Source organism: Mobula birostris, chromosome 3 (assembly GCF_030028105.1).
Source record: "Mobula birostris isolate sMobBir1 chromosome 3, sMobBir1.hap1, whole genome shotgun sequence".
Taxonomy (NCBI): Eukaryota; Metazoa; Chordata; class Chondrichthyes; order Myliobatiformes; family Myliobatidae; genus Mobula; species Mobula birostris.
The window spans coordinates 136,942,031-136,954,594 of record NC_092372.1 but is presented as its reverse complement, the minus strand read 5'-3'; the positions used below and the strand labels follow the sequence as shown (position 1 = coordinate 136,954,594).

At 38.2% G+C, this 12,564-nt stretch overlaps 1 protein-coding gene across 1 annotated transcript in view; it reads left to right on the top strand.

Moving 5' to 3' along the window:
* Window positions 1-12,564, top strand: part of bzw2 (basic leucine zipper and W2 domains 2) — a 108,191-nt gene that overhangs the window by 73,318 nt on the left and 22,309 nt on the right. The window contains exon 8 of the mRNA XM_072253379.1: window positions 4,243-4,413. Coding sequence (XP_072109480.1) covers window positions 4,243-4,413 — 171 coding nt within the window. The remainder of the gene's footprint in view (window positions 1-4,242; window positions 4,414-12,564) is intronic.

Genomic DNA, 12,564 nt, shown 5'->3' with positions numbered 1-12,564 from the left:
CGAAAACTACTTATAAACTTCTCAAGACTATTTTACGATATGCCTCGTAAACCGCAAAAGAAGAAGCCTGTTGTTGTGAAGTCGCCGCGAGATGGGAAGAAAAAAGGGCCTACTGCAGCGATGGAACCTCGGACTCAGGTTGGATCTCCTTCAGAGGAGACGCATTTTATCTCTGGCGTAGAAGAACAGGGAGCAATGGCGACAGTAGCAGTCCCTGGGAAGAAGATGCTGGAATTGCGCATGCGCAAAGAAGTAGGCATGCGCAAATCGATACAACTCAAACTACAAGAACCGACGGCCACTGCAAGTGAAAGTGACTCAGAGTCAGAATTGGATTCTGCAGAGAACACAGATGAAGAAGAGGAGGAAGAACTGGAGGAGGCTGAAAGTAAAGGATGCGATGGAGACATAAGAGAGGATTTATTGCAAGTAATGATTGAATTAAAAGGATTAAAAATAGAGCTTAGAGACATGAAGATGAGATATGATAAAGCTATGAAAAGACAGGAGAAAACTGATAAGAAACCTCAAAAGTTGGAAAGAACAATGCAACATATTAATGACAGAGTGGAAAAAACAAAATGATATGCTTGTCTGGAAAACGGAAAGAAATCGACTGTTGGAAAAAGTGGATGTGTTGGAAAAATTTTAGTAGACGAAATAATATCTAGATTGTTGGTCTTAAAGAAGGTACAGAGGGAGACAATCCAATAATTTTTTTTCAAAGATGGATCCCGGAAACTTTGCAAATGAAAGAGGGAGACTGATCAATTGAAACTGAGCGGGCACATAGAGCTCCAAGATCAAAACCACAAGACGACCAATATTCACGATCAATTTTAATAAAATGTTTAAGATTTCAAGACAAAGAAAGGATTCTATAGGCAGCTGCTCAAGCTGCCAAGAATAGAAAAGGGCCATTGATGATAGAAGGGAACAAAATTTTTTTCTAACCTGACATAAGTTATGAACTTTTGAAGAGAAGGAAGAAATTTAATCCAGTGAACAATGTCCTATGGGATTACGGTTATCAATTTATATTGCGTTATCCTGCAACTTTGAAGATTTTTTTGGATAACGGAGAAAAAAGATTTTTTGACGATTACCGGAAAGCGGAGGAGTTTGTGCGAGATTTTTTGAAGATACAAGAACAAACCCGGGGATTGAGATGGATTAAAGATGAAGATTGGGTCAAGGAATAGACTTGCTGGATTTTTAAAGGCGGAGGAATATATAAATATATTATTAAGAAATGTAACTAAATGCTTTCGAAATAGAAAATTAAAACATACTTTGCAAATTCTAGTGGGCTAGACTGGATTGAAAGGAAATGGAAGACAAAAACAAAACGTCATAATTGTAAGGTGGCTTTAGAAGTAATGTCAATTAAAAGTCAAAGCTGTAAATATATAGTAAAGCAACAGCGACAAAATGCTGATTGTTAATTATCTATATGTAGTTGTGTTTGTGAAAGTTTTTATTTATATAGAAACATAGAAAACCTACAGCACAATACAGGCCCTTCGGCACAAAAATTACTAGACTTCCCCATAGCCCTCTATTTGTCTAAGCTCCATGTTCCTATCCAAAAGTCTCTTAAAAGACCCTATCATATCTGCCTCCACCACCGTTGCCGGCAGCCCATTTCACGCATTCACCACTCTCTGAGTAAAAGACTTACCCCTGACATCTCCTCTGTACCTACTCCCCAGCACCTTAAATCTGTGTCCTCTTGTGGCAGCCATTTCAGCCCTGGGAAAAGCCTGTGACTATCCACATGATCAATGCCTCTCATCATCTTATACACCTCTATCAGGTCACCTCTTATCCTCCATTGCTCCAAGGAGAAAAGGCCGAGGTCACTCAACCTGTTTTCATGAGGCTTGCTCCCCAATCCAGGCAAAATCCTTGTAGATCTCCTCTGCACCCTTTCTATGGCTTCCACATCCTTCCTGTAGTGAGGCGACCAGAACTGAGCACAGTACTCCCAAATGGGGTCTGACCAGGGTCCTTTATAGCTGCGACATTACCTCTTGGCTCCTAAATTCAATTCCATGATTAATGAAGGCCAATACACCATATGCCTTCTTAACCATAGTGTCAACCTGCACAGTTGCTTTGAGTGTCCTATGGACTCGGACTCCAAGATCCCTCTGATCCTCCACACTGCCAAGAGTCTTACCATTAATACTATATTCTGCCATCATATTTGGCCTACCAAAATGAATCACTTCACACTTATCTGGGTTGAACTCCATCTGCCACTTCTCGGTAAACACGAGTTCTGCAGATGCTGGAAATTCAAGCAACACACATCAAAGTTGCTGGTGAATGCAGCAGGCCAGGCAGCATCTTTAGGAAGAGGTACAGTCGACGTTTCGGGCTGAGACCCTTCATCAGGACTAACTAAAGGAAGAGCTAGTAAGAGATTTGAAAGTAGGAGGGGGAGGGGGAAGATCCAAAACAATAGGAGAAGACAGGAGGGGGAGTGATGGAGCCAAGAGCTGGACAGGTGATTGGCAAAAGGGATATGAGAGGATAATGGGACAGGAGGCCCAGGGAGAAGGAAAAGGGGGAGGGGGGAAAAAAAACCCAGAGGATGGGCAATGGGTATAGTCAGAGGGACAGAGGGAGAAAAAGGAGAGAGAGAGAAAGAATGTGTGTATATAAATAAATAACAGATGGGGTACGAGGGGGAGGTGGTGCATTAGCAGAAGTTAGAAAAATCAATGAGCCACTTCTCAGCCCAGTTTTGCATCCTATCAATGTCCCGCTGTAACCTCTGACAGCCCTCCGCACTATCCACAACACCTCCAACCATTGTGTCATCAGCAAACTAACTCATCCCTCCACTTTCTCATCGAGGTCATTTATAAAAATCACGAAGAGTAAGGGTCCCGGGACAGATCCCTGAGGCACACCACTGATGACCAACCTCCATGCAGAACATACCCATCTACAAATACTCTTTGCCTCTGTGCGCAAGCCAGTTCTGGATCCACAAAGCAATGTCCCCTTGGATCTCATGCTTCCTTACTTTCTCAATAAGCTTTGCACGGTGTACCTTATCAAATGCCTTGCTAAAATCCATGTACACTACATCTACGACTCTACCTTCATCAATGTATTTCGTCACATCCTCAAAACGTTTAATCAGGCTTGTAAGGCACGACCTGCCTTTGACAAAGCCATACTGACTATTCCTCATCATATTATGCCTCTCCAAATGTTCATAAATCCTGGCTCTCAGGATCTTCTCCATTAACTTACCAACCACTGAAGTAAGACTCACTGGTCTATAATTTCCTGGGCTATCTCTACTCCCTTTCTTGATTAAAGGAACAACATCTGCAATTCCCTTTTTAATAAGGAGTACAGTTCACTAATGTATTTATAGAAAAATGTACAGTAAATAATTCTGGGGAAATAAAGTGCTCAATTACTTTTTAGAACAGAAGACCATAAGACATAGGAGAATGGGGCACTTGGCTTATCAGTTAGATCAGCCTTGCATGACTGATTTATCATTCCATCTCAACCCCATTCTCTTGCCATCTCCCCATAACCTCTGACACCCTTATTAATCAAGAACTCATCAACCTCTGTTTAAATACATCCAATGACTTGGCCCCACAGCCATGTGTAGTAATGAACTCCATTGATTTACCACCCACTGACAAAAGAAACTTATCTTTTCTGAACAACGTATTTTTATTTCTGAAGCTATGCCCTGTGGTCCTAGACTCTCCCACTGCTAGAAACATCTGATCCATCCAGGCCTGTCAGTATTCAATAGCTTTCAATGAGATCTCCATCTCAGTCTTCAAAACTCCAGTGAGTACAGGCCCAGAGCTATCATTCACTCCTCATGTTAACCTTTTCATTCCTGGGATCATCCTTGTGGGCTTCTGGATTCTCTCCGTTGCCAGCACATCCATTCTTAGTTAAAGGGCCCAAAACTGTTTACAATTCTCCCAAGTGTGGTCTAACCAAGCCCTTATAAAGGGGGAGAAATAGGTCATATTTAAGCAAATTCGCCCAAAAATGAGTTGTTCATTGTGCAGGTACATGGCATTATCTTGATTGATTCTGTTTTATTAAAAAAAATTCTTAAAATATTTACCACTGTAAATTCATCCCATTGAATTACTATGTATATATTAACATGTATCCAAATTTATACCATGAATCCTCTGCATTTTGTTATATTGTGTATAATTAAATCTTGCTGTTCCATCGTAGGAACTCTTTCCAGCTAATAAACAAAACTTCGAACATTTTGCTACATATTTTACCAATGCTGGACTGAAAGAGCTATCTGACTTCCTACGAGTTCAGCAATCTCTGGGAACTCGCAAAGAACTGCAAAAAGAATTGAAGGAGAAACTTTCTCAGGAATGCCCCATAAGGGAGGTATGTTCATTATGAGCTGGCTTGAAAACTTCACGAAATGTTATTTACCAGATAATTGGGCAGGTAGATATTATTAATAGATCAAATACATGTTATTTAGCATAAAGCACAGTTATTGAATTTCAATGATATCAGAAAATTAATTCAAAGTAGGGCATCATCAGAAAGAAAGCCATATTCTTTCAAAGTCAGTATTTAATTCAATAAGTATGTGATTGATGTTGAGTCTGAGCATCCATACTACTTTCAGGTTTTAGTTAACACTGTGGTAGTTGAATTTTTTGTTTATTTCCAGATTATTTCAGGATTCACATCTGTCAGTAAGTTTAGCATAGATCTTGATGAAAGGTTAGCTGCTTCAATGCTGGTCCCATGCTCTGATCATTGACCCACTGAAAGTTGAGTATCTAGGATGTTGATACAATATTTATTTATGGAGAGATAAGGCAGATGCACATGCAATTGTCCCATCTCCTGTCCTTAAGAGGTAATTATGGATGCAGTCCAATTTTATTAGTTATGAAGACAATGGATGCATTTAATGTCAGAGAAATATATATCCTGAAATTCTTATTATTGATAAATTGATTCTTTTACATTGATAAATATCCACATAAACCTGTGTGTTATATTTTGTAGAAGTGAAATTTTATGAATACTGTAGGGGCTATAAACTGATATAACTGAAGGAAGGAGAGTGAAGCTGGATTCACTAGCCATATACAGGTCCACAATCCCTGATCCGAAATCCTTGGGGCCAGTTGCATTTCGGAATTCAGAATTTTTCGGATTTCAGACCCCGCTCCCCCGCCCCACCGATACCAAAAAACACGTATGCTCAAGTCCCATATTTAACCAGTCTCAGTGCGGTGGACTTTAGGACCCGGCGGCACACCAAACCTACGCATATCCTCCTGTATACTTTTAACTCATCTCTAGATTACTTATAATACCTAATACAATGTAAATGCTATGTACATAATTGTTATACTGTATTGTTTAGGGAATAATGACAAGGAGAAATTTTATTTCCAAGAAAAACATTCAGTCAAACATAAAAATATACAGCTTCAAACGAACCGAATTAAACACATGGTAAATGACTTATTGGAATAAATGTAGAACGTCACTCTCACTGTCACTATGAAACTTCAGTAACTTGTATTTCTGTTTATTTAAATCATATACAGTGGTAGTTCCGACACTATTTTCTTCAGTAACACGCCGCACAGACACACCACGATCAAGCTTCTGCAATAACTCCACTTTCTGCGTTATTGATAATGATAGATGCTTCCTTCTCTTTTTCTCATTCTTACCCATAGGGGTATCTGCAGCTCTTTTTGACATTTTCACAGTGAAATTAAACACTAAGTCAACAGTGAACACAAAATATCAGCGAACAGCAAATGCACGTGTAACCAGTACGAGCGCTGAGCCACAACTGATGTCTGGCGGCCTCTGCTAGTGCTGCCACGTCACACCTGAGTGACATCAACTGTTGGTGGAAAAAAAACTTCGGTTTTCAGAGCATTTTGGATTTCAGGATTTCGGATAAAGGAATGTGCACCTGTAGTAACTGAATGTATCTATTGGTGAATATAATCATTGAGCCTGAAGAAGTTTTGAATTGGGGAAAACAAATTAATGTTTCAGGTTGATAAACAGATTGAAGGTTAAAGTGCATTATGTCTATTAGTTGCAAAGTTTTTTTTTTGATTTTTCACTTGTAGAAACATATAACCAAGAGGTTTAACCTGTACACTTAACCAGAAATATTTTAATAAGTGGTGGGAGAGCTGGGAAATGAACGCAGTTGTGAATATTTCAATGTAAAGAGTATTGTAGATAAGGCAGCTAAACATAAGAGCTTAGTGGAATTATGATGTTGTAGTTATTGGCTGCAGGAGGAGCAGAACTGAAAGCTCAGTGTTCTAGGGTTCTGAAGTTTTACACATGATCGCTGTATAATAACGCTGGTGAACAATGCGACTAATGGTGACGTCCTGCTGAGAGTTCATGAAATTACTTCTTTCAGATTGATTCTACTACTAAGCTGCATGTGAACGGAACCTGTGATTTACATTTTGATAGTGTGGTTTTGGGCCAATTGAATGATGTGGCGCTCTGCTGTCTCCGAGGGAGTTTGGTGAGTTTTGGAGCAGAGTATGCGATCTGGAGACCTGGAGACTCTATGCAAACCAATGATCTACTCTGTTGCTTCTCAGCGATTGAGATATCGAGCAAGGTTGAAGTTCACAAGGACGAGAGCGGAAGACAGGCACTGGGTGCAGGTCTGGCTGCGTTTGACCGGTCTCCATGTCCCTTGTGCTAGCTGCTGTCCGAGTAAAGTGCAGGATTCTTGGGATCCACCTTGCAAGAATTGATCGGCGAGGCTGTGGACTTGCTTTGGGTGACTTTGAGGTTCATGTTGCATGTGTTCCTGTATTCTGGTTATTTTTTTTGGTGTTTTTGAGTGGTTTGATTGGGGCAATCAATGCAGACTAGGACATTTCAACAAAGAATGGCCCACGGCCTGCAGTGGGATAGCAATTCAGCACTGAATACTACTGGATTCCTGGTTAGATGTTTGATATTCTATGTGTTGTTCGCTTGTTTTTTGCCATTTGCGCAATTTGTTTTTTTTCATGTTACTTGTTTGATGTTTTCTTGACCAGTTTCCATGGTGTTTTTTTTTTTGTTTCGTGGCTGCCTGTGGCAGGATGAATCTTGGGAGCTGTATTTTGAATGGATACTTTGATTATAAATGTACCTTGAATCTTTAATAGAGGGAATGGCACTAGAGGTGTGACAATACCCATCAGGAAAAATATCACAGTAGTGCTCAGGGAGGACAGACTGGAGAGCTTGTCCACTGAGGAAAAATGAGTGGAACTGAGGAATAAGAAAGGTATAATCACGTTATCGGGCTATATTGTAGACCTTCCAAAAGTTAGCAGGATTTAATAGAAGCAAATTTGTGGGGAGATGGCAGGCAGCTGCAAGAAAAATAAGGTTGTGATAGTAGATGATTTTAACTTCCTTCATATTGACTGGAACTTCCATACTGTAAAGGGATTGCATGGGATAGAGTTTGTCAAATGTGTTGAGGAAAGTATCCTTAATCATAGATGTCCAAAGTAGAGAAAGTATGATTCTGGATCTAGTGATCAGAATTCCAATTCAAGTTAATTATGAAGAAGGATTGGATCTTCCTTGGGTTGAGGTGTATGGTAGAACAAGGGGATCTGGAAATAGAGAGCCATAACTTCTCAAAAGTCATAGGTAGACACGGTCATAAAGAGAGTTTTTGGCACCTTGGGCTTCATAAATTAGAGCATTGAGCACAAGGGTTAGGGTGTTATGTTGAACTTGTATAAGACATTGGTCAGGCCTAAATGGGAACATTGTGTTCAGTTCTGGTCACCTACCTACTGAAAGATATTAAATTTGAAAGAATGCAGAGATAATTTACAGGGATGTTGCCAGGACTTGAGGACTTGAGTTGGATAGGTTAAGACTTCAGTCCCTGGAGCTTAGGAGAGTGAGGGGTGATCTTACAGAGGTATCAAAAATTATGACAGGTATAGATAGGGTAAATAAATGCAGTCTCCTTCCCCTGAGGCTGGTGAGACTAGAACTAGAAGTTATGTATTTGGAGTGAAAGGTGAAATATTTAAGATGATCCAGAGGGGAAACTTCACTTGGTGGGTGCTGAGAGTGTGGAATGAGCTGCTGGCAGAAGTGGTAGATGCAGGTTCTTTCTTTCTTTCTTCCTTTTTCAATCTTCTTATTAGTTTCATAAAATATAAACATAACATAATAATAGTACAAAGTTATTGCGAATACATTGTTATACTTAACATGAGTAATTATAGAACCAAATAGTACTTAATTGACAAAACTCCCAATCATATAGGATACCAATGAATAATACAGAACAAAAAGAATATCTGGACAAAAATCATGAAAAAAAGAAAACAAAAACCCTCAAAAAAAAACTAATCTAAACAGAATTAATCAACTAAACTAAAAAAAAAGACCTGGGTAGTTTAACATCGTAGGAAAAGAAAACCTTAGTGTCGACGACTCCGTTCCTCTCAACCAACACTACAGAGAAGTAAAATAAGTTTGGAAATGGTCAAATTACATCATATCAAAATGCTGAATAAATGGCCTCCAAGTTTTTTCAAATTTAATGGAAGGGTCATAAACCACACTTCTAATTTTTTTCCAAATTTAAACACAACATAGTTTGTGAAAACCAGTGAAATATAGTAGGAGGGTTAATCTCTTTCCAATTCAGCAAAATGGATCTTCTAGCCATTAAAGTAAGAAATGCAATCATCCAATGAACTGAAGAGGTTAAATGATTTGATTCTATCATTGGTAACCCAAAAATAGCAGTAATTGGGTGAGGTTGTAAATCTATATTCAGAACCGTTGAAATAATATCAAAACTATCTTTCCAATATTTTTCCAACAAAGGACATAACCAAAACATACGAGTCAAAGAAGCTATCTCAGAATGACATCTATCACATATAGGATTTATATAAGAGTAATAACGAGATAATTTATCTTTGGACATATGAGCCCTGTGCACTACTTTAAACTGTATCAACACATGTTTAGCACATATAGAAGATGAATTAACTAATTGAAAATTTTTTCCCATTTTTCAATCGTTATAATAATCTTAAGTTCTCTTTCCCAATCAGTTTTAATTTTATTAATACATCAGGACATAAATTCATAATTATATTATAAATAATTGCTACAACACTTTTCTGAGAGAGACTTAAATCTAAATTTTTTTCCAAAATATCCATTGGATATAGGTGTGGAAAATTAGGAGAAACAGTAATTAAGAAGTTTCTAACCTGTAGGTATCTAAAAAAGTGAGATCTGGGTAAATTATATTTATTAGAAAGTTAATCAAAAGACATAAAACAATTATCCAAAAATAAATCATGAAATCGTACTATACCTTTGGTTTTCCAAACAAAGTAAGCTTGATCCATAGTGGAAGGTTGAAAAAGGAAATTAGATATAATAGGACTTGCTAAAATAAATTGATTCAACCCAAAATATTTTTGGAATTGAAACCATATACGTAAAGTATGCTTTAACTATTGGAATATTCATTTGTTTATACAGTTTAGAAAAAATGAAAGGAAGTGAAGTTCCTAAAACCGAACCCAAAGAAAACCCTTGTAATGAATTACATTCAAGATTTACCCAATATGGAGTTGAAGTTGCATCCAAGTCTCGTAACCAAAATTTTAAGTATCGAATATTAATTGCCCAATAATAAAATCTAAAATTCAGGAGTGCTAACCCCACTCCCCCCCACCCTTTTTTTTAGATTTCTGTAAATATCTTTTACCTAACCTAGGATTTTTGTTCTGCCATATGTATGAGGAAATTTTTGAGTCAACATTATCAAAAAAAGATTTTGGAATAAAAATTGAAACAGATTGAAATACATATAAAAATATAGGCAAAATAATCATCTTAATAGCATTAATCCGACCAATCAAAGTCAAAGATATTGGTGACCATTTAGTAAACAAAAGTTTAATCTGATCAATTAAAGGTTAAAAAAAAATTAGCTTTAAATAAATCTTTATACTTTTTCGTAATTATAATCCCTAAATATATAAACGAGTCAGTAACCAATTTAAATGGTAAACATCCATAAATAGTACTTGCTTATTTAGGGGAAATAATTCACTCTTATTAAGGTTTAATTTGTAGCCAGAAAAATAACTAAATTGAGCCAACAAAGCTACAATAACAGCAATTAATATATAATAACAAATTATCTAGTGATAATTTATGTATTTCATTTCCGTGGGTAATACCAAAAATATTGGGCGAGTGACGGATAGCAATTGCTAAAGTTTCAAGGGCGATATTAAATAGTAAAGGACTAAGAGCGCATCCTTGCCTAGTACCACGAAATAGAGGAAAAAAGGGAGATCTTTGATTATTAGTGCAAACTGAAGCTACTGGGGTATGATATAACAGTTTAATCCAAGATATAAATATCAAACTAAAATTAATTTTCTCGAGCACACTAAATAAATAAGGCCATTCAACTCTGTCAAAGGCTTTCTCAGCATCTAATGAGATAATACATGCCGGAGTATTAAACGAAGGGCTATAAACAATATTCATTAACCTCCTAATATTAAAAGATGAATAACGGTTTCTAATAAATCCAGTTTGGTCCATAGATACAATTTGAGGTAATACCTTCTCTAACCTAGTTGCTAAAATTTTTGAATCTACATTCAAAAGAGATATCAGTCTATATGATGCGTAGTCAGTAGGATCTTTATTCTTCTTAAGAATTAAGGAAATAGGGGCTTCATAAAACGATTGTGGTAATTTACCTCAACTGATTGCTTCTTTGAATATTCTAGACAACCACGGAGAGAGAATAGAGGAAAAAGATTTTAAAAATTCCACCGTAAACCCGTCCGGACCAGGTGCTTTACCTGAATTCATTGATGAGATTGCAGTTGTTATTTCTTCCTCTGTAATAGGAGTTTCTAATGATAAGCAGTCTTCAGGTGATAATCTCGGAAAATTCAGTTTACTTAAAAAAATCATACATGATATTAAAATCATGAGGAAAATCAGAGTGATATAAAGAGGTATAAAATTCTTGAAAGGTTTGATGCAGGTTCAATTGTAACAGGGGGCAGGGGAGAGGGATTCAGGTTTCTGGATCATTGGGACCTCTTTTGAGGCAGGCATGACCTGTACAAAAAGGATGGGTTGCACTTGAATCCAAGGGGGGCCAATATCCTGGCAGGGAGGTGTGCTATGGCTATTGGGGAGAGTTTAAACTAGAATTGCTGAGGGGTGGGAACTGAACTGAAGAGACGAAGGAAGGGGCAGTTGGCTCACAAATAGAGAAAGCTTGTAGACAGTGTGAGAGGGAGGATAGGCAAGTGATAGAGAAGGGATGCGCTCAGACCGATGGTTGGAGATGTATCTATTTTAATGCAAGGAGTATTATGAACAAAGCAAATGAGCTTAGAGCGTGGATCAGTACTTGGAGCTATGATGTTGTGGCCATTACAGAGACTCGGATAGCTTAGGGGCAGGAATGGCTACTTAGAGTGCCAGGCTTTAGATGTTTCAGAAAGGACAGGGAGGGAGGCAAAAGAGGTGGGGGTGTGGCACTGCTGATCAGAGATAGTGTCATGGCTGCAGAAAAGGAGGACGTCATAGAGGGATTGTCTACTGAGTCTCTTTGGGTGGAAGTTAGGAACAGGAAGGGGTCAATAACTCTACTAGGTGTTATTTATAGACCACCTAATAGTAACAGGGACATCGAGGAGCAGATAGGGAGACAGATTCTGGAAAGGTGTAATAATAACAGGGCTGTCATGGTAGGAGATTTTAATTTCCCAAATATTGATTGGCATCTCCCCAGAGCAAGTGGTTTAGATGGGGTGCGGTTGGTTAGGTGTATTTAGGCAGGTTTCTTGATACAATATGTAGATAAGCCTACAAGAGGAGAGGCTGCACTTGATCTGGTATTAGGAAATGAACTTAGTCAGGTATCAGATCTCTCAGTGGGAGAGCATTTTGGAGATAGTGATCACAATTCTATCTCCTTTACCATAGCACTGGAGAGGGATAGGAACAGACAAGTTAGGAAAGCATTTAATTGGAGTAAGGGGAAATATGAAGCTATCAGGCAGGAACTTGGAAACATAAATTGGGAACAGATGTTTTCAGGGAAGTGTACAGCAGAAATGTGGCAAATGTTCAGGAAATATTTGTGTGGCGCTCTGCATAGGTACGTTCCAATGAGACAGGGAAAGGATGGTAGGGTACGGGAACCATGGTGTACAAAGGCTATTGAAAATCTAGTCAAGAAGAAAACAATAGCTTACGAAAGGTTCAGAAAAACTAGGTAACTAGAAAATTATAAGGCTAGCAGGAAGGAGCTTAAGAATGAAATTAAGGGAGCCAGAAAGGGCCATGAGAAGGCCTTGGCGGGCAGGATTAAGGAAAATCCCAAGGCATTCTATAAGTATGTGAAGAGCAAGAGGATAAGAATTGAGAGAATAGGACCAATCACGTGTAACAGTGAAAAAATGTGTATAGAACTGAAGGTACTGAATA